Below are 25,855 nucleotides of genomic sequence, written 5' to 3' on the forward strand. Positions count from 1 at the left end.
TTTCCTCCCCCATGTCCCTCAATCAGTCAATCTCTGTACCCGCTTCCATGAGTATCTGACTCATAAGTACTGGGACTGGAAACAGAATCCAGGACTTGGGACCTCCACACCCCACTGGGTTCCCCTGGAATCACACAGCTTGTTCATCAGCTGATAGAAAGTTTGGCTTCTGTTCTTTGTGTACCAAAACAGTGAAGCCAGAAAGTTTAGGTCTATTTAGGCTTACAAGAGGAGAGAAGATAAAAATAGCTAACATGAGCTAATAGGAGAATTACTGCACTGAGACAAATATTTGAGTTTAGGGTTTGCTTTGTTTTCCAGAGTCACTGCTAGGCATAGTTGTGTGAAATGTCTTTGAAACTCACTGTTGGTTCTGCCAAATGTTAGACCTAGGGAGAAAGGAATGGGTTCCAGATACGCTGAAAAAATTGTTGAAAAAATAACTTACGTGTATCAAACTTCTATAAAATCAGATCATCAAATTAGGTAATGGGGAAAAGTGCCTACCGTGACTCGGAGATGATTGTTTCTGACTTGCATAAACTACCAAAGCCCTGACAGGCCAGAAGGCATGGCTGTGATTCTGTCAACTGACACCTGACATCTGCTTTGACAGATGTTTCTCAGGGGAGGGTTTACAGAAAAAACATCTTTCCATATGTTCTACTATGTTCTACTGTGATCACTTTATGTTTCTCTTTCTTCTTCTTTTTTTAGGTTAGGTGCAAACAAACCAATGCGTTACTTAGAAAACAAGGCAGCTTTAAACAAGGCATTAGAACGGTTGAATTGGCCCATTTCCTTGAAGGAGCTGTCAGTGCTGGAGAATGAAATCCTAGCTGGGAAAATGTATGTGCAGCAGGCCATGGAGCTCCAGGAGGCTGCCAAGAAGGAGAATCATGTGAGCAGGGCCCTTGAAGAGGTGTGTACCGTGGAGGTTGTCTGTATTCCCTCCCTCCCTCCTATCCCAAGCCCTTGCCATTCCTGTGCTGGCCTCCCCTCTCTCCCACCTCCCACTGCACTGATTTCTAAGAGTTACAGCCAACCCACTTAAGGTCTCAGGACTTCTTTCAACAGAAAGGAAATGCCATTTGATTTTACTCTGGCCTTATTTTTTAAACAATACGTGTTTTAATTGAAAAATAAATCTAAACAGAAGTATCGTGTAGTGATTAAAAGCCTGGACTTCGATATGAGCCGGACCAAAGTCCAGCCTCAGACCTACCACCTAATCCCTGTGTGATCTTGGCCAGTGACTCTGTCTCTCTAAACCTTAGGGGTTTTTTTTAAATCTGTAAAATAAGAGTGTTAATAGTATCTGCCTCATAGGCTTGTTACGGAAGCAAAATGAGCATTTAAAGTACTTAGTATTGAAAGCTCCCCACATAAGTGTTTGCAATTATTATTACTAGTAAAACAGACCTTCTACAAGGAAAATTTATTTTCTGGCAGCCATATTATTTATTACCACTTTGTATCATTTACTTTTAATTGTTTCTTTTCCTTGAATAAATTTTACACAGAATTGCAGTTAGAGTATCCATAATCATTTTATGGTCTGCTTTTCAACGTCTCATATATTTTCTTGGTGTTTTTGCTGAATCATCAGACTGATATTTTTTGTGGTTACATAATATTCCATGGTGTGTAAATGCCCTGATTTGTTTAACTCTTCACTGGATGTTGGGCATTTGAGGGTTTTTTCCAATTTTCTTCTCTTTCACATCATGTTTTATTGCTTCTATAGTGCATATAGTTGAACTATTTTGCTAGGATAAATTCTTAGGTGTGGGATTCTTGGACCAAAGGACGTGAACATTTGGGGGCTCTAAATACTTGCTGCCTGTGTAATACCCTCTTTCTGACTATAGTAGGGTGCGTGTAAACCTGGAACAGTTCATCCAGACTCTTACTGAGTTCTATATGATTTTAATATATTTACCATATGATAGTCTAAAAGATATATCCAAGGAACTGACCTTTGAGATTCATCTTTTTTGATTTCAGTCTTTGCTAAGTGATACCAGCTTTGCCTGGTTTTAAATTCTGTATTTGCTGTTCTAGATTCTTGTGTTTTATTTGCTTATTTTTATTTAAATTTATTTTTCCCCTGCAAATGGCTTTTTTTTCCTTCAGTGTAGAAAGCGATTTCTTTTGTGCAGAGTGCAAAAGTTTTATCATATCTTTATTTATATTTTTGTTTTTATTTATTTATTTATATATATGGGGGGGGTGGTCGTTGTTATTCAAAGTGACCTCCTCAAAGAGTTGTTCAGTCTTTCCTCGGAAGGCACCATCTGATGACCCCAAACATGTGGCTGTATATTGGCCTTCCTCACATAGGTGCCCTGTAAACACCGAGAATCAAGAAGACTGAATTCAAATGAATTCAATCCCTCTCCCTGGAAATCTGCTCTTCTTTTCCTCACGCTTCTTCCTCTCTGTTCTTTCATTTATTCGTTGGAATATGTATGAGTTCCTATGAGGTACCAAGCCCTATTCTAGGCACTAGAGGTACCTCAACACATGGACCAGGTCCCACTCTTACTCTAGTTGAGGTGAACAGATAGGTTCTAAATGATGGACTTTCGCATGTTGAGCTCTGGTGACATTACTGCCTAACAGCAGAATTTGCAAGCATTATTCTTTTATCTATACTTTATATTAAATGTTAAAATGGAAAGTGTTGCTAATGAAGTGGAAAGAAGCCTCGTGTGTTTCAGAGCGTAGTGTAGTCTCCTGAATTTGTGGGAATCAAAAGCTCATTGTTCATGGGATGTGAATTAATTGCTCTATTTTTTTATTCCCTTGTCCACAGAGTGGGAATTAAAATAATTTCCACAGTTTCTTCATCCAGAAACATTTGTTCACTCCCGACCATGGATCAGATTCTGTCCTTGGCACAGGTGGTCTCAGCCTGCCACATTCTTCTTTCTTTCCTCGGGGCCTCCCAAGGTGATACTATACATTGGACACAAAATAGGGGTTTGTTAACAGCAGTGGAGACATGGATCCAGCCTAGTGGAGGAGACATACTGGCATAGAACGTAACCTATGTGAGAGCTGAGCTCTTGTCTGGCCTTACTTGTAGCTGTATCCATAGCTACATCCCCTGAGAATGATGCCTGGCACACAGTGGACATGCAGAAATATTTATCGAAGGAATGAAACCCAGATCCTCATAGCAGAGTATTATAAATATGACAACAGAGGCATAGCCATAGAACAACTGGAAGATGGGAAGAAGCGAACGATTCTGGCTGAGGCGTTGAGGAAGTCTTCATGGAGGGGATGATTGAATTTGGTCTGGAAGGATGTGTAGGAATTTGAGGGGGGGAGTGTGAGAAATGTTCTGAGTGAGAGAAACTGTTTGTGCAAAGGCAGGAAGGTGGAAAGAGCATGGCATGTTCACCAGGGGCGTGGCAGGAGACAAGACGGGAAAGGGAAGATGGCCCCAGAATACAGGGAACTTGGAAATCTCTCCTAGGATCAGGAACCAAGCCTGTAGGAAGTGGGTACCAGCGAGGGCTTTTCAGCAAGTGGAGGACATGAGCAGATTTGTGTCTTGGAAAGATTTTTTTGGCAGCAAGATGAGGCTCAGTGTAGGGGGGGAAGACCAAAACCAGGTGCAGCCTCCACTGAGAGGTGTTGAGTCCTTGAGTCAAGCCGGTACAGTGGGGAGGGAATGGGTGAAAGAGATACCAGTTGGAAAGTGAATGTGTGGGGTGAGCCAGAGGGCGACGTTGAGGATACCCACAAACTTCCCGTCTTGGACAACTGGGAGACAGAGGCACGGTTAGCCACCACATCCGTGTCACCTCTGCTCCGCAGAGAGACAGCCCCTCTAAACACCCTGTCATTCGCTAACCCCTTCCCACATTTTTGTTTTCTTCACAGCACGTTTCACCACCTGCCATCATGTACGTATTTGTTCATCATCTGTCTCCTCCGCTGGAATGAGGGTGGGACGTGGTCCGTTGTGTTCTGGGTATACCTAGTGTTGCTGCAGTATCGCGTGGCACCTTGTAGGCACTCCCAGCTATTCGAATGAATACATGAATGAAAGAACAAGAGGAAGAGGTACCATGAGAGGCAGAGTGGATTTTCAGGGAAAGGTAACTCACTTTAGGTCCTCTTGATCCTTAGATGTCCACAGGGCATCCCGGCGAGAAAGCCCGATAGGCAGCCATGTGTTGGGAGCTTAGGAGAGAAGTCCATGTTACAGAGATAGATTTGGAGGTCATTTGAGGTGCTGAGAAAGGAAGAGGAGACTGTGGAAAGGGCCAAGACAGGAAAGCTAGAGGAGCAGAAGGCGCAGGGTAGGGAGCTATGATGTCAGAGCCTGAGGAGGAGAGATGGCAAGAGCCCTGGGTCTGGAGTCAGACAGACCTGAATGCAAGTCTCAGTACTTCCAGATGTGGACCTTCCTTAGGCACTCTAAGCCTAGATCCCTCATCCTTAAATTAGAAAAGTCATAGTAGCCACCTGCAAGATGGTTGTGAGACAACGCGCGTAATGTGCTGAGTACAGCGTGCCACGCTAAATGCTCAACGGGAAATGCCCTCAACCCACCTTGCCCGTCATCGCTGTTTCCGTTGTTAAACTATTACTGAGGAGTTTGGAAAGTCAGACAGGATGACGTCTGAAAACCATTTGATTTTCAAGAGGGAGATCGTTAGTGATCTTAGCCAGAACAACTCCGGTGGCATTTTGGGAGTGGAAGCCAGTGTGCAGAGGATGGAGAAGTAGAGAGCAGTGGAGAAAGTAAATACAGGAAGTGCACTTTTTGTTCAAGATCTTCCTAGAAAGCAAAGGAGAAAAACTGGAGGGAACTTGATGTGGGAGCCAGAGCGAGGAAGACATTGAGTTTGTGTGATGGTATTGATGGATCCACTGCTGCCCCCTTTCTTGGTCAGGGGCTAAGGCTGTCCTTTCACAGCCCTGTCCCTACATAGGGTGACCAAAGCCCCCACTGTCAGTTCAGGAAAGCACCCATGTGCCCAGGACAATAGTCCGTAGGTAATGAACGGGCGGGGAGGGGTCCATGGTTGGCAGCTCATCTACAGAGTTCTTTCCACTCTCAACATGGCCGTCTGCAATGGAAGATTTTCTGTATTATTTTCTTAAAACGGTACTTCTCCTTACCATGTGTGATGTATTGTGTGGTATTTTTATTCCATTTTTATCGTGCTCTGTTGAGTTGATTTCATGACCTGCTAACAAGTCTCATCCTTCAGCGTGAAAAATGGTTCGGACCAAAGCTCAAGATCGCCAGGCCTTTTGGGATCCTGCGGTGAAAATCCATCACAGATGCAAGGCATTTTCATTGACTCATATAAAAAAAGTCTCACTTTAAATGTTTTTAGCAGAGGCCAAAGATTTTGATCAATGACTGTAATTTGGAGAGGAAGAAACCTGTTTTTCATTAAGACCCCCTAAAGTTTATCGATAAGAAGTAACAAAAGGTGATCAAAGTTGGTCGGAATGGGATGCCCAATCAGAAATGCCCACGTGTGTTCCGAAGGGAGTGGCCACTGTTTGATCCACTCCAGAATATGTGATGGAGTCTGGAGGTCTGTGGCTCTCTGATTCTTTCCCCTACAGTACGCTGGCACCCACAGTAGCTGCCATGTTGGTTCCTGAGTTTGGGACAGCTTCCTGATTTTTCTGTTGGTGAGGATCAGAGGTGGGGAGAAGTGGCTATACATGCCAGTGTCTGGCTAGAATGCACCCTGCTTTTTCCACTCAGGCTTTCACTGGCAGTCCCTTGCTGGCCCCAGGATCAGACGTAGGGCAAGCATCATTATCCCACCTGCTCTGCCCAGCACCTTATACGGGACACATTCCATGATTAATTGTCCCTCCCTATTTCTGTAATCCACTAGTTTCGTGGCATCCCTGGAGATAGGTGCTTGGCTTACTGACTGCATAATGAAAGATCTTAACTCTGAAATTGTAAATTCCACTTGAAAGCTCCCTTCACGAGCACCCTTCTTGTCGCCGTGATTGCAGAGTCCGACGTCACTGGCCACTCCCGAGCCCTCGGAGCTGCAGTATGGTGGAAATCACCAAGGGCATCTGAGTTGTAATTAAACTTCCCAAGTTTTCGCTGGGAGCCTGGTCTAGGGCAGCTCCAGCTATGTTGTCCTGCAGCATTTTCTTAGTAAATAAGGATTGTTCTCCAGAACAATCAGAATCCCACAGAATCCAGACCCAGAAAGATCCAACGGGCTTTCTGCACCCAACCTTGGCTGCCTTGAAAAACTCGGAGGCAGAAAATCTTGTTAAATTCTAAGTAGCTCTAAACAACCCTAATAGAGGCCTCAGAAATGTACTTACACAGCTGGCTGCACGTGGTTTCTTTTCCAAGTTGAGACTGGCAAGGAATGTGGAGTCTCTAGCTTTGAAAAATGACTAATTGAGTGGTCCACTCCGTGGAAAAATGTCCAGGAGAGAGTGTTAGGAAAATGCACAGCAGGAGGGAGGATATGGGTGAGGCTGGGTGAGATGGGAATGGGAGAATGAAGGGACGAAAAGAGACCACTTGGATTTGAAAACATTATATTGGGTTGTGACTTTGACACTACACAGGAGAACATTAGTTGGGGAGACTTAGAGAGAAATTTCTTTGAGTTGTATATAAAATGAAGTCAGAATAAGTAGCATCATTTGTTATATCTGCTCCCAAATAATAATTGGACCAGTTGTCATTCTTGCATTGTAACCCATCCTTTTGCAGCTCTCATTATTCCCTCTTTAAGGGGAGAACGGAGGCATCACACCTTAACCCTTTATGACTAGCCAGGCTTTCTCATTCCACAAGTAAAACCTTTAGTCTCTTCTGCTGATACTTGGGTCTGGTAGGAGGACTGACTCCTTAGTGACAGTGACACAGAAGATCCCCTGGTGCAAGGGTGGGGAATTAGCAGGTGTGGGTTGTGCATCAGTGATGCCATCACACAAAGAATGACACGTGCACGTTCAGGCCAGTGCCTTGGTGATACATTAACATATGGAAACCAGACCCCTGATGGGTTCCTGAGAGATAATGGTAGGACATGTGGCCAGGGTGAGACTGAAATCCCAGAGAGAGTGAGGTGCCTGGATGGGATGGGCGAGGATGCCAAAGAGAAGATGCTGCCGTGCCGTGATCATGCCCCAGTTAGCTGGGGATTTAAGGAGAGGATCCTACTCAGGAAGACCAGCCACTGAAGGAAATTCACAGAAGGGAAGAAAAACTCCCACCAGCTCTAAATAGTATCCAGAAAGTTTTCTGTCTAGTATCCTGATGTTTAGGAGTGGGAAGGAGGGTATCAGCTCCAGGGACAAAAATCACTGCCAGATTGTCTTTTCATTCTAAAGCTGAGGACAGCCATCCTGGCTGGAGATTTCAGCTGGGTGGACCCTAGCACTCTTTTGCCACAAGGCTCGTCTTTTTTCATTGGGATGAGTTCTACCCTAAACAGGTTTGGGGATGGTCATTGACCTCCCAGTCTGAAGGAGGAGAACTGAATGTGGAGGGCTTATCAGGAGGGTCCAGGCAGGAAACAGAATCCCATTCAGTCACTTCAAGTGAAGAAACATTAATTTGCAGAGGCAGAGGCAGGTCTAAGGCAGCCAAAAGGGGTTTCACCCCAGCACTGGCAATAGCAGGAAGTTGTCACCACCCCCAGACTTGACAGGTGGAGGGAAATAGTGCTACTGGAGCCTGTAAGAGCGAAGTCCACTAGCCAGAGTAGGGGGTATTCCTAGAGAGACAAAGGGCACGGAGGGAGCCCAGAGCCAATACCCCTGTCTTCCTCCCCCTGCTGCCCTCCAACCTCTCGCCTCCCATTGGCTCAGCCTATTGGAAAGTCAGCCAACAAGAGAACTTGGGTCATGTTGTCCTTGGGGGTCAGCCTCCTGGGGCATGGAGCAGGGCAGGGAATGGACCTGGGGGCAGGTGGATGGCCCAGAGTAACCAGCACAGAGATCTCTTGAAAAGTTTTCTTAAAGGCTCAGCATTTCTTTTTATGCCATCACCTCGTGTGAGGTATCTGTATACAACCACAGCAAACAGCTGGCGGTGGTCCACGCTGCAGGCAATGACATAGAAGCGACTCCAGCGTATGGCTGTGGTGCATCTCTGGAGTAGCTGCCTGTAGATAACTACGTCAGTAACAACCGAATTGTAGGCCACAGCGCTGTAATAATTTTCAGGTTTAAATACTTAAAACATTCCAAGTTTTTCTCTCTTTGATTCTTCCCTAAAAGAGCAACAAGGGAGTGTTCCCTGAGAAGATGTTACAAGTGTGCTCTTCAAGCTAGGGAGATCGTTCGATTCAGCATCTAATGCATATTTATTAGGTTCCTTTGCTGCTACCAAAAAAAAAAAAAAAAACCACCCAAAATAAGTTAGTTTAGCCTCCCACAAAAGCCCTTTGAGTTGCTATTGACTGAAATTTGACTGGAGATTTGACTGTCAGAGTGGTTAAGTCTTCTCCCTTGCTCAGTGCTGGGGACCTGTCTGGGGGCTGTCTGGTAGTTCAGGGCATCATCCTGTAATTGTTTCCTGTGCTTCCTAAGCAGCCCCTCACACAGCACAGGAACCACATCGGGAAGAGGGGAAGGCCAAGCAGCTCACCAGTCCTGATCTGCTCAGGAAGCAGCCCCCGGAGAGGGGAAGTGGAAACCCGCACAGAAGTTTTGGGGACACGTGTTGCTCACGCTGTGTTTCCTAAAGTTATGATGTTCCCTGAGGAGGAGGGGGAAACAGCTCCGAAAAAGCACGTCCCTATGCTGCTTTGGATTTTAAAGCACGGCTAAGCGCCTGAGGCTTCTGAAAGGGGACGATAATTCTCTCTGCACGTCCTCCTGGCCGCAGCTTCCGCCTTAAGCCTTGGGCTCACACACGGTGTCCTCAGGGTCCCCGGGAGCCCAGCGCCGACCTGCTGTGCTTGTGAGAGGTCTTGCAAGGAGTCTTAGCTTCCTCTTCAGACTGGAGGGGCTGAGGCAGGAAATTCCACCTAGAGCTTCACTTCTTTAGCCTTATGGTTTGACTCCTGTTAAAATGCAAATAGCCTATCCAAGTCCTTTCAGTTCTTTACCATGGGTCGGTCACTCCGCTGCCTAGAGGGGCTGGGCAGGAGTTTGCCATCCCTGATTTATGTTTTCCTGTAAGGTCTTTTTCTCATTTTCTCTCCAGAACCCATTTCCAAAAGGGATGCAGACCCTGGATACTCTCATGGTGGAGAAACCCCTCTAAATCTAAATGAAGGGAGAGATAGTGAATGTCAGAAAATGCTCCAGGCTGGCTCTGTCCTCCTCACCGAGGTTTAAAAAGAGTTGAATTATTCAGAGACAGTTTGCAAGTATTCTGGTCTTATAATTAGGTATCCTAGCGAGAGGAAAGGTCAGAACATGCCTGACACTACGTGTATTATCTTGATTAGCACAGTCACAGACTTTACTTGGCTTTAAGGACAAAGCATGGACAGACAAGCCATTGGAACTGCCGCTAGTACAGTTTGGGGATTGGGTCCAGCAGAGTCCAGTGATTTGGGGCAGGAAAAAATATAGTGGTTTTACGACAAGATTTTGAGCCGAAGACTAGTTCTAGTTACATCATGGAAGTACATTGTGTACCTGATGTGAAAACATGTCGTTTGTTAAATGGAAAATTCTAAAGCATCAAACATTTAGTAACTTTACTCCACCAGTGCAAACCTGAGAGCATGACCTTGAAACTAAGTAATGAAATGAAAGGAGGGTAAACCATGTTGGATCCTGATCTGCACCCTCTGATAATTGAATCTGGCAAAGAAGTGAATTGGATTCTCTGAATTTTGGAGACAAGGCAAAATCAAATTATCCGGTGGACAGCATCCCTAACTGCCAGCATCATTGCCTATCTGACTTCCTCACTGAAACTGGCACGCAGTGACTCCCAGGCACTTGAACCTAGAGATGGGTCAGCTTATTTATCTAGTGCTAGCATTTCTTGTTCTCTCATTCTCCATCCCCTTGTCCTCCATAGATTTCTTTTTTTTAATTTATTTTTGTAAAGAATGTTATTTTATTTTATTTTTAATTTTAATTTTATTTTATTTTTGGCCGCACCGTGCAGCATGTGGGATCTTAGCTCCTGGACCAGGGATCGAACCCACACCCCCGGCATTGGAAGTGCAGAGTCTTAACCACTGGACTGCCAGGGAAGTCCCCATAGATTTCATTTTAAAGCCCAGTAGCATGCTTGTCTTGTGCACGTGCATAGGTGACTGATGGCAGGAAAGGAACAGGGAAGCTAATGTCCTCTAGTATGGGCTGTAAGGGGTCTCTAAAGTCTTTGGCAAGACTCAAAAACAGCAGGATATCATCTTTCTGGAAAGGTGCTGTCAACTTTGTGGCTGAAGGGATGGTGTGTCTAGCTGCCCTGATCGATGTCCTTCCATCCTGGGAGACCAATGCTCTATTTCTGTGAATGAACCATTGTATTAATGCTGGCCCTGTTGATTTGTTTCACCACGGCTTCTCTGCTCTATCTGTGGTGTAGCTGAGTTGCCTCTGCAGGGATATGGAAGAATCACTGAGTGTACAGTGAACAGTTCCTTCCATAAAGCTACGTCCTGTGGAAACAGCCAGAAATGAATTCTTGCCAATAGTAGTAACTGTTGGAAACAAGAGCAGAGTGAATGTGAGTACGCAAAGCCCTTTAGTAGCTGTAATGATTCTTTCAGGTAAACTCACAGATGTGTGAATGACTCGAATGGGAGGTGATACTTTTCAGCGATTTAAAAAGGCAGTTTCTTAGGTGGCATTTTCAGTGTGTTAAAAATGAACACCGGCAGCCCTCTGTATCGCTTCCGTCCGTTGCTGCTGCCCTTGCAGGGAAGGTCCTCACAGAGTGAGTGGTTTTCCTATATCAGATGAATTGGGAAGTGAGTGACAACTATGGGAAAAAAAAAAAAAAAGAAGAGGTTCCCTGATGATTTCTGGCAACTGACTTCCCAGATTTGTACATGTGAAACTGTAGAAAGCAGTCACATTGGTTAGCTTCTGGCTAGTGTATTGAGAGAATCAGTATTTGGAATCTAGAGATAAAAAGGGGCTATTTAAGTAAATTATGTGATTACACTCATTTAGAATTTTGAAAAGGAGTTTTAAATGTATCTAGGCATAGGTTCTAATAAATGTCTGGTCTGTTGATGAAACCTAAAGGGGAAAAATCGCTTTCTGGAATCGATGTGGACATCTTTTGTAGTAACAGGTTGTCACTGGTCTGGAGGTGATAAGACTGTCTGATGCCTCAGGGACCAACAGCGCCTCCCTGGCTGATTGGTCTTTGATATGAACACTGATGGTGTGAAGTAAGGTGGCTTTGGAGGTTCACTTTATGTACAGGTGAGGTATTTATGCAACAGCTGATGGAATTTGGCTTATTCCAAATTCTCAAGATTCTAAATTGCATCAATAATGAGAATATACTGTGCCTGGAATCTTCCGTCCAGGAACTGACTGTAGGAAACTGGTGTGGGCATCTCTTTGGAGTATTATGATGGAAAACACTGCTGTTCATGTCACAGTTCTGGCCATTACATGTCCCTTATATTGTAAAAACCACAAGCAAGGGTATCCTGCTTGTGTTCCTGTCCGTGTACACACATAGCCTGACAGTTTTCCCAGCACTGCAGAAAGGCTAGTAAGGCCTAGACTCTCCTGGACAGATATGAGAGGATGTTAGAGATCATTTATTTTATCCCCGTATTTTGCACATGTAGAAACTGAAGCCCAGAAATGTGAACAGACTGCCCAAAGTCACACAGCCACCTGGACAGCGCTCAGTCCCATTTCTCCTGTCCCCTGGTCCAGTCTCCTCCCTTTGAGGCCATTTCAGATGGGCAGGAGGTCATTCTGATTGCCCACGGGAAGGAGTGCTTAGGTTTCTTCTCTGAGTGAAGCCCAGGAACAGGCAGATGACATTCATCAGCTACCAATGATGTTGGGCCATCCTCTTTGACGTATTGAGTACATCTGTAAAAATAGGAATTCCATGAGAATAGAGGGTCCCCAGCAAAATTCAACTAGATGGGAACATCATAAACAAAAGGGTGGTGTTCATCTTACATTTTTGTCTGTGACCACATAGGCTACAAGCAACACAGGTCTGAAGACTTGATCATATCCCACCATCCTGCAAGAGACTTTAAGCCCTTAGTTCATTATTTCTTCCCTGAGGACCTAGCTCTAACTTTTCAGCTCCCAGGAAATAAAGCATACTCCCACTTCTTTTAGTGAACCTGAAAAGTATCACCAAACAGATACAAATGATAGATGGCTGCAAAATGCTCAGTTATGTCAGTGCACCAGGGAAATGAGCTGCAGGTTTCAGGAGCCCAAACCATACTGAACATGAATCATGACCCAAGAGTAAGTGGTGTTCACACCACCTGAAGTTATTTAAATTTTTATTGTCAATTGCCTCATAAATTAGAGACTTGCTTAAGTGAAGACCAGCAGATGAACTCATAAAATATGCATCGAATACTTTATTGACGATATAGCTATAGCAGTGCAAAAAAGATGGCATCAAAGTGCATGTGAAAACAGTTTATATTGGCTTTGTGTCATGGAGAAGAGGGTCACTTGATGGTCTGCAAAGATGAGAAGCTGGTGAATGATGTCACTGGGTGCTTTGATTGGGTTGGAGGACTAATTTCTTTGAGAAATCCAAAAATTAGTAAGTTAAGGGTCAAGAAAGGAAAAAAAGGAAAAAAATCTGGGGGGGAAACCGCCATTTTCTACAATACAGCAATTTGAAGAAAAAGGCCTATTTTGTTTATTTTTTGATTTAAGAGTAGATTCAGAAACTTCTATGTTCATTTGCTTCTTCAGCCCACTATCTGCAAAATACCTTGAGCAGTTACACAGAGGAAACAAGAAGTAGATGGCTGCCTATTTTAACCTTTTTGAAAAAGGCAGATGTATACAAATATAATTTTCACACCATAAAATTCGCCTATTTCAATTCAGTGATTTTTAGCAAAACTGACAGAGCTTCAACCACCACTACAATCCAGTTTCAGAACATTTCCATCACCCAGAAAAGATCCCTCATGCCTATTTGGAGTCAGTCTCCATTTACACCTCAAGCCCCAGGTAACCACTAATCAATTTCTGTCTCTATAAGTTTGTGTTTTCTGTAAGTTTCGTATATAAATGGCTGAGTAACATTCCATTGCATTGATATACCACATTTTGTTTACCCATTTCCCCAGTCCACTGACGTTTGGATTATTTCCATCTTTCCATTACTGTGAATAATGCTGATATGAACACTCACATACAAGTGTTTGTGTGATAAAAATTTCTATTTCTCTTGGCTAGATGTCTAATAGTGGTATTTCCAGGGCATACAGTAAGTTTATGTTTAATTTTTAAAGAAACTGCCAAAAGCTTTTCCAAAGTGTCAAAAATCAGTTGACCATAAATGTAAGGATTTATTTCTGGACTCTGAATACTGTTCCATGGATCATATGACTATCCTTAATTCAGGACCACACTTTCTTGATTACTGAAGGTTTACAGTAAGTTTTGAAATTAAGAAGAGTAAGTCCGCCAGGTTTGTTCTTTTTCAAAATGATTTTGGCTCTTCTGGGTCATTTACATTTATGTGTAAATTTTAAGATCAGCATCTCAATTTTGGCCAAAAAAAAATTCCTGGGATTTTGTTTGATTTATGTAGGATCTATAGATCAGTTTGGTAAAAATGACTATCTTAACAATTTCAAGTTTTCTCATCCATGAACATGATATTCAGCTTCTTAGATCTGTCATTTCTCTCAGCAGGGTTTTGTAGTTTTCAGTGTATGAGCTTTTCATATATTTTTGATAAATTTATTCCTTAGTCTGTTCTTTTTGATTCTATAAATGGAATTCTTTTCTTAATTTTATTTTCAGACTGTTCATTATTAGTACATAGAAATACAATTTTTTCTTTTTTGTATATTTAACTTGCATCATGACATCTTGCAAAACTTGTTGACTCTAGTAGTGTTTATGTGCTTTCCTCAGGGTTTTCCACGTATAGGGTTATATCATTTATGAAGAAAGACAACTTTACCCGTTCCTTTCCAATCTGGATGCCTTTATTTTTTTCTTGCCTGATTGCACTGGCTAGAACATCAAGTACAATGTTAAGTAGAAGTTGCAAGAGTACCTGGCCTTGTTTCTGATCTTAAGGGGAAATCATCCCATATTTCTCCATTAAGTGTCATGCTTGCTGTAGGCTTTTTACAGATGCTTTTCATCAAGTTGAGGAAGTCTCCTTCTATTCCTGGTTTGTTGAGCATCTTTATCATGAAAGGCTGTTGGATTTTGTCAGATGCGCCTTCTTCATGCATTAAGATAATAATATGGTTTTATTCTTTACTGTATTAATTTGGAGTATTACATTAATTGTGGATGCATAATTATGGATGTTAAATTAGCTTTGCATTCCTTGGATGACTCCTACTTGGTCATTGTATGTAATTCTTCTCATATGTTGCTGGATTTTTTGCTGATATTTTCTTAAGAGATATTTGCATCTATATTCATGAGGAATATAGGACTGTAGTGTTCTTTTTCTTGTGATGTCTTTGCCTGTTTTGGTATTGGGGTAATACTTGGCCTTCCCAAGTAATTTCTGGTTTCCTAGGGTTCCTCTTTTCAGTCCTTCAGCCAGAAGTCCAGGGTTTTATGTCCCTAACTCAGTCGCGTGCTTCCACATATTGTGCTTGCCTTTGGGACCAAACAGAGGCTAGATACATAGAGAGAGAGAACAGTGAGGGTTCACCCACCCTGTTGGAGCAAGAAGATTCCACTCCTGCAGGGTTTTGGCTCCTCCAGGCTCGTATTGCCAACACTGCTGCCACTGCACAGAGCTGCTTAGGGACTGAGGTCTGAGTATGGAGGGAGAAAGGGGAGAAGGATTTCTGTATTCTCTCCAAGGGTTAGGAGTTCCTTTTCCCATTCCTCAAGCCAGAACTAGAGGGCTTCTTTTAGAACTCTCTCTGTCTATACCCTGGAGCCCACTTCTGTGTTTTGGGCTGTCTTGAGGTCAGGCCAGGGAATACCAGAGGAAAAAAATGGTAAACACCCTACCAATTTGGTGGTACTTTGAATTCTTGTCTTCTTTTCCAACCCATTTGCTACCAGTTGCTTTTCAGAATTCTTAAATAGATTTTACCTAGAAACCCAAACACTATATGTCTGTTTTTTATTTTGTTTTCCAATAATTCATTTTAAATTTATTTTACAAGATCGTTGGTCCTCACATTGATTGGAAATCAAAAATAATGACTTTTCTGGATGATGGAATGGAGGCTTTTGGGGGTTTTTTGGAGGAGTAGTGGAGATTGGGTCTCTCTACTGATGATCAGTCATCTAGCATAGAAGATAGGACTTTAGATGGAATTGGACTTTACAGATCAAAAATGAAGCTACCAGTTTCTTCCTGTAATGGACACAACAATCACATTCACTCCAAGTGTTGATTCAGGTGGTAGCATTTGGAAATAACAGAGCAGTACTTTCCTTCATTTTTTCTGAAATTGCCTGGGGGTGAAGTCTTCCCAGAGAGATTATAACTGAGCTGGGCTTTGAAGGGGTTATCTGGAACACGAAGGCCCTTGCTCATTTTTAAATATCTTTTTTTCTCTTTCTTCAGATTGGATGATTTCTGTTCATTTGTCTTCAGGTCTCTTTCCTCCATCGTATCAATTCTGCTATTTAGCCCTTCCAGCTATGGTTGGGTTTGTTTTTACTTCTAAAATTTCCATTTGTTTTTTTAATAGTTCCTTTTTCTCAGCTGAAAACAATTACCTTACTGTTCATTTCAAGAGTATTTACCTTTACCTCAGGTACTATGGTTATAACTGCTGATTTGCATCTTAATCTGATTATTCCGACACCTGAGCCATCTAAATACTGTGATCTGTTGATTTCCTTTACCTTGAGAATTGGTTATGTTTGCTTGCTTCTTTTGTATGTTGCATTTTGGATCGTGTATGCATATATTGAATATTATAGTTTAAAACTCTGGATCCTGTTTAAATTCTCCAGAAAAGGCTGCCTTTTTTTGTTTTGTTTTAACAAAGCTTGATTAGATTTAGACTGTAAATTCTGCCTCATTTTCTATGTGCAGTGTTTCCCATATCAGTTCAGTTTTAAAAGGCTGTTCCCAACAGCATAGAACAGAAAGTACTCCAGAGTGAGTATACAGTATATGCATGTCCTGTAATTCCTCAACAGTGTGATTCTAAGTAAAGAATCGCATGCTATCCTGTATCTGTGACTTTCACTGTCTGCACTTACTTTTTCTATCAACTATTAATGTTTTATTTTTTTTTTTAGCAACAGAAAATTCAAGGAACTCCAACAAAGAAAAACAAATCCAAAAAACTGGATCCACTCAAAGGCCAGAAGGTTATTGCAAGATGTGATGAAAATGGCTTTTATTTTCCAGGTAGGTATTTTATTTTGTAAGATTCCTTTGTGACATAATATGATATTGGGAACCAGAAGTTCTCAAACTATGCTTTCCCTAGCACACTGACACTTCATGAGCTATGCTGAGGTATTCCACTTCTAAAATGAAATGATGAAGTTTCTCCCCATATTTGTGGGGAAGTAACAGCCAGAAAAACTTACTTTAATCTTTCTTTTGTTTAGTAAAGTTTTCCTACATACCTACTATGTTCCACATATGTAATATCCCTAAGGTGCTGGTCTGGCGTAGTGAGCAGACCCCAGAAGAAAATCCTTGTTTTCATGAAGCTTACATGCAAGTAGAGGAGACAGACAAGCAACCAAATAAGTAAAATACGTAGTGTGTCAGACACAGGGCTATGAAGGGAAATGAAGCCACGAAGAGGGTTGAGCGTGTCAGAGGTGAAGCTCGCGATTCTAGATATGGTGGTCAAGGAAGAGCTTCCAGGGAAGGCAACACATTACTAAGGACTTTAAAAAGGAGCCATGAGATTATCTCAGGGAGAGTTCTAAACACAGGGAACAGCAGTACGAAGTCCTGAGGATGGAGTGCCCATGACACCCTCTTCCTTGAAGGAAGAGGCCAGTGTGACTGGACCCGAGGGGTTTGCCCAAGACTTTCTGGGGCATGTGATCCTGAAGGAATCAGCCAGGTGAAGTTAAGCAAGAGCTTCATGAATAATGAAAATGATACGTGTGAAGATCTAGAGGTGAAGAAAAACATTTTATATGCCTGGAGAAATAAAATAGATTATGGCTGGAACCTAGAATGCAAGGGAAGGGTAGAAAATAAGAAAGCTCTTCGGAGAGGTAAGTGTGTGGCTGTTCATAAAGGGTTATGTTAAGAGGTTTGAACTTTATTGGGGAGTCACATTTAAAGCAGGAAGAAACACAATCACACTTGAAGTTTTAAAAAGATCCCTCCCAGCGCTGTGTGAAGAGTACATACGGAGTGGATTAGGATGTCACTCGGGTCCCTGGCGTGGGTCATAAGGTAAAGGATGGTACCTGTAGGAGATGGTGGTATGGACAGGAAGATAACGAGGTGTGTCTGGGATGTGACGAATTGTAGGTGCACCACAAGACGCTAAAGTTGTCAGAGAAGCAATTGGAGATAATGGGTCCAGAGTCTGGAGGAGGAACTCTGTCGGGAGATAGAGATTTTTGCCACGTCAGCACAAAAGTAGTCATTGAAATCATGGTAAAGGCCTATTGGGAAAGAGAGCTTAGAGAAAGAACCCTGAGGAAGAGCTGTCAAGCAGAAAGACTGTACCTCAAAATATAGCTGATCTTAACGTAGGCATTATCTGTCAATCACCAGTTAAGTAGTTCTTTATTAAACTTAATTTAATCTGCTTTTTAAGTGAGAAAAATGCTTCATCTGGAGTTTGGGTTTCCAGCAGGCATATGTGTAGAACTTATAACTGGGATATTTTATTTGAAATTTGGTAAATGTGCTTTGAAGTTGACTGGTTGAGAGAAAAATGGATCCAGGCATTTGAGATGAGCTCCTAGGCTGAGGCATGAAACTCTGCTTTGCAAGAGCAGGGCCTGAGAACCTCCTATTTCTCTGGGGCTTAGATTCACTGAGCGGTGATCATAGGAGGCCACCCCTGCTTGGTTTTCTGAATCTGAGTCACGGAGCAGGACCCAAGGCTAATTTAGCAATTGAATGAAAGTGCTGAAAATGACAGGATTCCAAATGGCTGGACTAGGGCTTGAGATCAGTTTGCCGGCCAGGGTCCCAGAAAAAAATAATACTGCTCAAACTTTTCCCCCAACCATCCCTGCGTAATAAGGAAATGCAGAAGACCTACCACTGCTGATCTGGGGGAGTAGAGGAAACAGGTAACATGTAGCCACATGCAATACCTAAGGCCATGCCAGCAATGATTATTGCCCTGGTTGTTTTTAAATATGCAGCTAGAAGCAGAGAACGCACAGTCCTAATAGCTCCATGGGATTTGGCCCTTTGGGAATTTTTAATCTGTGGCTCAGATAAGTCACTTGAAAGGTAATAAATATTTGATGGGAATCCCCTGGCAGTCAGGTGGTAAGTGGTTAGGTCTCGGCATGTTCACTGCCAGGTCCCGGGTTCAGTCAATCCCTGGTCAGGGAACTAAGATCCTGCAAGCCGTGTAGTGCGGCCAGAAAAAAAAAAAAAAAAAAGGTAATAACATAATAAACACTTGAATTTAGTCATATAATCAGTTATTTTGATTAGTGGCTAGTTAGTAAATATTGACTCAGCTGAATTAAATGATGATGCATCGGTTAAGGATGGACTTAGTTTCTGTTTCCCTCCCCACAGCCCCCCTTTACACTCCCCTCCCCCCCACAAAGTCAATGTATCTTGTCTTTAACTGGGAACTTCAACTCTGTTTTACACTCATAGAGTTATTTTTTCAAAAAAAAATAATTTTAAACTTCCAGAAAATTTGCAAGAATAATAGAGAACTCCTGTATACTTTTACCCAGATTTACCAATTTTTAACATTTTGTCACATTTATTTTACCAATCTATTATTTTATTTTTCCATTCTCTCTCCTTCCCTCTACCATAACACACACATTATTTTATCCTGAACTATTTGAGATTAGGTAACATCATGCCCCTTTGCCCCTTGATACATGTATTTCTCAAGAACAAGGGTATTGTCTTAATATTACCACAGTCAAGTTATAAAATTCAGGAAAGTTAATATTATATAGTTTTATCTATATATTTCAATTTGGTTAATTATGCCAAGAATAGCCCTTATAGCATTTTTTTCCTCTAGTATAGGTCCCAATTCAGAATTGTTATTGCATTTAGTTATTTCTCTTTAGTCTGCTTTAATCTAGATCATTCTCTAGCCTTTTCCATCATCTTTCATGATACTGACATTATTTAACAGTAAGGTCAATTATGTTATGGAATGTTCCTCAATTTGGGTTAAATTAGATTCAGGTTAAGTGTTTCCAGCCAAAATGTTATGTGATATCATTGATGCCACATCCCTCTCAGGGCAGCCTATCCAAAGGCACATGATGTCCAGGTGTCCTCATTAGTGATGTTCATTTAGATCACCTGGTCACTGCAGGTGACTATTTTTACCCCTTACAAAAAAGAAGGCCAAATAGAGTTTTGTGGCATGATATTCACTGATGACTCCTTTTCTGATAACTTTTGTTCAAAACCTCCTAAATGTTTTTAATGAAAAATAGCTTTAAAATGTATCTGAGCAGAAGGTGGCTTTGGAGCGATGGGATCAGAGCATCCATTGCTCGAGGCCAGGTCTACACTGGAGCAGAGCTGACCCAGTTGTTGCTGCCATCCTTGGGAATCAGGGCAGGGATTTCCGTCTGGCTAACTCTATTCAGGGGTCAGTGTGGATTCACTAGTTGAGGAAGGATTGCGTCGTGCAGAACAGAAGGGACAAGCTGGTAGCCTGGCTTATTAGGATGCTGAAAGGCAGGGAGGCAGACACACTTCAGAACCTTATTTTAAATCATTATTTGTAGGAACTGGGTCATCCTTCCCATTGTTTAGCAAGAAGCAGCATTTTATCTCAGGAAATTCAGTGACGAAAAGTCTGGGTTGCAAGATTTCTGCACTATGTCGTTGGAACAAGTTATAACGGAAGAAAAAGGTTGGGGCGGGGGAGGACTGAATACTTTCTCAGGGGTCATGATTTAGGGTCAGACAATCCTAAGTTTTTATTTATTCGAAGTCTGCCTCTTGCCTCTACCAGCCGTGTGACTGGAATCACTGAAGTTCTCTGAGCCTGTTTCCTTATCTTGCCAAATGAGATTTAAAACAGTTAAACCCCCCGTAAGATCATGGTGTAGATTAAATATGATAATGTACAGCATCTTGAAATTGGCAAGTGTTCATTACCTGTAGAGTTTTTCTATTATCTCCTCTTGGGAGATATAAACAACTCACCTGGGGTCCTCACCTGGGGGTAGAGGGAGCGCTTGCAGTTTAAAAACTTTAACAACAGCTTTCAAACTTTAAGAGCAATTTGAAAAGGCAAAAACCAGCACAGTGCGCTCTAAAGGAAACCTCTGAGACTAAAGAAGAAGAGAATGTGATGACTAGACGTGTAGGCTGGCATTCAGTGGAGGGGGACAGGTGGAGCGGACGCTTCTGGTGGAGCAGAACTGACGCCCTTTTCAGGAAATGGGATGCAAGCTGGGCTGTGAATATCGGAAGGTTCTTATAGCCAGAGGTTAAAAAAAAAATCCGCTCTCCAGCCTGAGAAATTCCTGTTTGGAGCGAAGATTGAAAACCATTCCTGCTTTTTTCACCAAATGAACTCACCCATGCTGTCTGCCTAGACTGTTTCTTCACTCCCCTGACCTCTGGGCATAGGCAGTGTTTTTGCTGAAGGTCTCAACTAAGGTGTGCCCCCTTTTCCCCCGCACCTGGGTATAGGAGAGCCCCCTGACTGAGGTGGGGAGGCCCACTCGTACCCAGGAAGATGACGGAGTAGAGATGCTTCTTTCTGCCTGCTGGTCCAACCTCCAGAGCCCAGTCCCCTAACATGGTCCCAGGAGACGTTTCAGAGTAGGAAACACCATCTCACCTCTCTGAGGCTGAGGGCAAAGAGAAGCTGCAGTGTAAGGGCAGCCAAAAATCGGAAGCTGATCTTGAATCAGGGCCTAGAAATGGTAGCAACTCCTTAATGAGGTGGAGAAGGGGTAAGTGCAGAGGCTGAGCCATGACCAAACAGGCCAGCAGCTCTGGGTCCTCCCGCCTTGGAGGACAGCCAGGTGTCAACACCGTGAGGCTGGTTCTAGAGTTAGATTGGAAGAAACTACACTGATTTCTGGAGGCGAACAAAGGTCCACATCTGCAGAGATTGGAACATAAAAGATCTGGTAGTCTAAATTGCCCATCGACAGATGAATGGATAAAGAAGATATGGTACATATATACAATGGAATATTACTCAGCCATAAAAAGGAACGAAATTGGGTCATTTGTAGAGATGTGGATGGATCTAGAGACTGTCATACAGAGTGAAGTAAGTCAGAAAGAGAAAAACAAATATCGTATATTAATGCATATTTGTGGAACCTAGAAAAATGGCACAGATGAACCTGTCTGCAGGGCAGAAATAGAGACACAGATGTAGAGAACAAACGTATGGACACCAAGGGGGGAAGTGGCGGGGGGAGGTGGTGGTGGGATGAACTGGGAGATTGGGATTGACATGTATACACTAATATGTATAAAATGGATGACTAATAAGAACCTGCTGTATAAAAAAATAAATAAAATAAAATTTAAAAAAAATGCAAGACACTAAGTGAGCTATTTTGCTTGTTATCAGAATAAAAGATGAGGAAAGAGATTTAAAAAAAAAAAAAAGAGCTGGTAGTAACATACCAAAAGTCTAGGTCTAACGGTCTCGAGCAGGGGTCGGCAGCCTTTTTCTGTAAAAGGCAGCTGATACATGGCTTAGACGCCGCAGGCCGTACAGTCACACGGCTACTCACCTGAGGCAGATACCTGAAAAACTGCATCCCAGGTTTAAGACTGGATTCTGCAAAGTCCCAAAGGCTAAGAATTTGAGGAGGGTCCCACTGGCCAACAAGGTCATCTTGGCAGCCCAGACCTTTACCCCTGCCTGGGGCAGGGCCGGGGTCGGGGTAGGTTGGGATGGGCTTGTGTGCTTGGGGATGCTAGGATTCTCCTCAACTCAGAGAGGTTCTTCGTTTTCATAATAGGAATTCTTTCTAAAAAATAGTGTTCGTTTTCCTAATTAAAAGGGTAGAGTCAGTTTATGGTAGAAAATGTGTGAACTATTTGTAAAGAATATTTCAGAAGCCAAACCGAACATCTAGTCCAATAAGAAAACAGACAATATAAAGCTGGTTTTCATGTGTGTGTGGTGTTTTTTAAAAAAATAAGTTTTCCCTTTCTTTGGCCATTTAAAACAAGACACCTGGACTTGAGATGAAAATCAGCAGCTGTTTCTTTGCCACCTGAAAGCACATAGGACTTTGCGAACGCCGGTGTGTGAGCTGGGGCGAGGATGCCGGGCACTCACGCTGTGGGAGCCCAGTGGGACGAGCACATTTCTGTCTCAAACTAGGGGGTCCAAGTGCAGCTGTTACTGCCGGGGAAGTCAAAACATCCCCCCAGTATTTATAATCCCTTTTAAGTGGGAAAATATAATAAATTTCAACTAGGATAAATGACGAAATATGTGAACCTTAACACCAATATTTTCTTTTCCTGTTACAATAATCTCTGCACGTAACTAAAAGACGAGAAAACTTCTTGCTTCCTTTTTTCTTCCTTTTCTGATTGTACATTTTAGGGACACTGTGGGGTGTATAATATTAGATGAAAAGCTGAGGATGAAAATTCATATTTCCTTTCACTTTCACAATTTAACAATGATTTTCCTTTTTTAAATTTTTATTGGAGTATAGTTGATTTACAATGTTGTGTTAGTTTCAGGTGTACAGCAAAGTGAATCAGTTATACATATACCTACATCCACTCTGTTTTAGATTCTATTCCCATATAGGTCATTACAGAGTATTGAGTAGTGTTCCCTGTGCTGGACAGTAGGTCCTTATTAGTTATCTATTTTATATATAGTAGTGTGTATACTAACAACGATTTTCTGTCTCCAAGTATTATAGAAGGAAATATGACTAAAATAAATAAGGGAATCAGACGTTAGGAAGTGTCCAGGGAAAGGATATTTCTAGGAACAGTGTTCCCAGCAGGATGGCTGCTGGTAATGCTGGTTGAACAAGTTTCCACGCATTCTCTTAGCTTCCCAGCTCAGCTCTAGAGCAGAGCACGGCACTGCACTCTGAGTTGGTCAACCCCAGCAGGCATCATAGAGTATCCAGTGTTATCTGGTGGAGAAACCAAGGGGCACAGTGATGTAAGCAGGCAAAGTGCTGTAACTTAGCTTGACCAACGGGATGGGGCAAGCCTAAGGGAATAAGCATTGCCTATCTGTTTTATTTTAAATGTGATTCCTTACAGGGGTTGTGAAGAAGTGTGTGAGCCCCACCCACGCGCTCGTGGGCTTCAGGTATGGCGACACCAAGGTCGTGCCCATCTCGTTCATCACACCTGTGGGGGGCGCCATGCCCTGCCCACTGCTCCAGGTACCTGCTCCAGCCATCTGTTCCTGGGCCCCTTTTTTTTTTTTTTTTTTTTGCGGTACCCGGGCCTCTCACGGTTGTAGCCTCTCCCGTTGCGGAGCACAGGCTCCGGACGCGCAGGCTCAGCGGCCATGGCTCACAGGCCCAGCCGCTCCGCGGCATGTGGGATCCTCCCGGACCGGGGCACAAACCCACGTCCCCTGCATCGGCAGGCGGACTCTCAACCACTGCGCCACCAGGGAAGCCCCCTGGGCCCCTTTTCACCGTTCCTAGAGCTCTGGATAACAGTGGCCCCTCTTCCTATGACCGCTTGCCTAGCAATTTCTTTGCTCCTGACCCTGATCTGCTAACGCCCTGGTAAGTAGCTCAGGACCGCACAGACCTGCTTGCATTGCCCTGAGGCTCTTGTCGCTTTACAGACAATGGATGGTCGTGGGCGGGAGTTGCTGTAACTGCTGGTGCTCTCGAAGCTTTCACTGCAGAAGGTTATACTAAAACAGATTTAATAACAAAGGCCGAGGTAGCCCTTTCCTTGACGTTGTAGTCAGTTGATGCCAGCCCTTCATGCCATAATGCAGTTACCCCTGAACATGCATTCCAGGGGTGAGCCGGGCTGATGTGTTCTCTTCTGCTTATAAATTCATCAGAGCTGTGCCGTGTCTGGCACATCCTCCTGTGCTATCCTCATCCCCGCACCAAGGCGAGAGTGTAGAGAGGAAACCCCCCAGAGCTGCACTGCTGCTGTTTCTTGGCTAGTGTGAGCCAGGAGGAAGAGTGCTGAGGAGTGCTCGTAGGATTCACACTGGTTGTCTGTTCCCACCTCCCCTTGGGCAGACTTAGAGGGCACATCAGTGCACTTTCCCCCTGACCGTGAATCCTCTCCATCTGACAGGTGCCCTGCAGCTTTGTATGACCCTTCACAAGACTTTATTTCTGCTGGAAGTTATCTCTTGGGACTTTTTCCCATGGACTCCAGGTGTGAGCTTTGGAACCACATTAAACCAATCTGCTCCTCTCCTCTGTCCCCGATAACCCTTCAGACACAGGAGGGCACCGTCCATTCTCTCCCTGGCCCTCATGTGAAACATTACAGCTTCCTTCGACCAGTCTTTGTAAGATATGGTTTCTAGACCCCTCACCGTCTTGCTGACTGTCCCTGAGACCCTTGTCAGGGGAAGCCCTGCTAAAATGTGGCTTCCCCAAACTGGTCACAAAATTCCAGCTGTGGCCCAATGAGCCCAGGGAATTTTGGACCTAGAGACTCTTTCCAACTGAGGAAAAAAAAATACGTATTTGAATTCCAGCATCAGTACTTGCTAGTCGTCTTGGGGTGTTTTAAAACAAGCTTATATGAATATTGTCTCTAAGATGGATAAGCGAAATATTTGCCGTGAAAGATGTTCTCATCTACAGGTTGGAGATTATGTGTTTGCCAAAGTTGTGATACCCCGAGGGTTTGGCTTCTACGTGCCCGCCGTTGTCATAGCAGTCCCAAATGAAGATGTGGCCGAAGATAAAGTCTACACAGTCTTAGAATGTAACAGCCGGAGAGTAAGTAGACTTTCACTCAGAACAGAACATTCTCGCTAGGCAGAAAGTGGCTTCCTTTTACCCCTGCCTTTCTTGCAGGCAGTGCCTGGCTCTCTCCTGGCACCGCCAGACGTCTCGAAAGAGCGATCTCCCTGGCTGCTTCTATTCCCCCTGCACATCCACCCGCTGTGGTTAGAGTCCTGTCCGCTGTACAACACAAAATCCGTCTTTGCGAAGGTCGCCGTGGCCTCCTCACTCCTTTGTCAGATGGTCTTTGGGGCTCTCGTTCCACGTTTGGGGTCTGGGGAGGCTCGCGCCAATTCTGGCTTCGTCAAGGGCCTCCCCAGGTTCTTACAGCCCCACTCTCTCTCTCTCCCTGCTGCTACTGCTGCTGTTCCCTCTGTATTTTTCCTAAAAGTTTTAGAAGAAAAATCATTATCAGTTTACAAATCTGATGATGTCACTTGCCTACCTGATGTGCCCCCTGTCCCTCACCCCCCACTACACACATGCGCACACACACACACTTCTCGGCAACCTCAAGGAAAAGCCCAGCCCAACCCCCGCCTGACCCCCCCGCCTGCCCCGTGAGCTTGGCTACCAGCCCTATGGAAGGTTCACCGCTTCCCGAACACAGTGGGCTTTCCCAAGCCCCTGTGTTTTAACCCTTCCTGGACCACCCTCCCCATCTTCTTTC

At 43.6% G+C, this 25,855-nt stretch overlaps 1 protein-coding gene across 1 annotated transcript in view; it reads left to right on the top strand.

The window, feature by feature from the left end:
• Nucleotides 1-25,855, top strand: part of VWA3B (von Willebrand factor A domain containing 3B) — a 252,388-nt gene that overhangs the window by 215,786 nt on the left and 10,747 nt on the right. The window contains exons 24-27 of the mRNA XM_082671774.1: nt 718-922; nt 16,372-16,483; nt 23,507-23,631; nt 25,042-25,179. Of these exons, the coding sequence (XP_082527900.1) occupies nt 718-922; nt 16,372-16,483; nt 23,507-23,631; nt 25,042-25,179 (580 nt within the window). The remainder of the gene's footprint in view (nt 1-717; nt 923-16,371; nt 16,484-23,506; nt 23,632-25,041; nt 25,180-25,855) is intronic.

This window comes from Grampus griseus, assembly GCF_964374135.1.
Source record: "Grampus griseus genome assembly, chromosome: 15".
In the NCBI taxonomy this organism is placed as follows: Eukaryota; Metazoa; Chordata; class Mammalia; order Artiodactyla; family Delphinidae; genus Grampus; species Grampus griseus.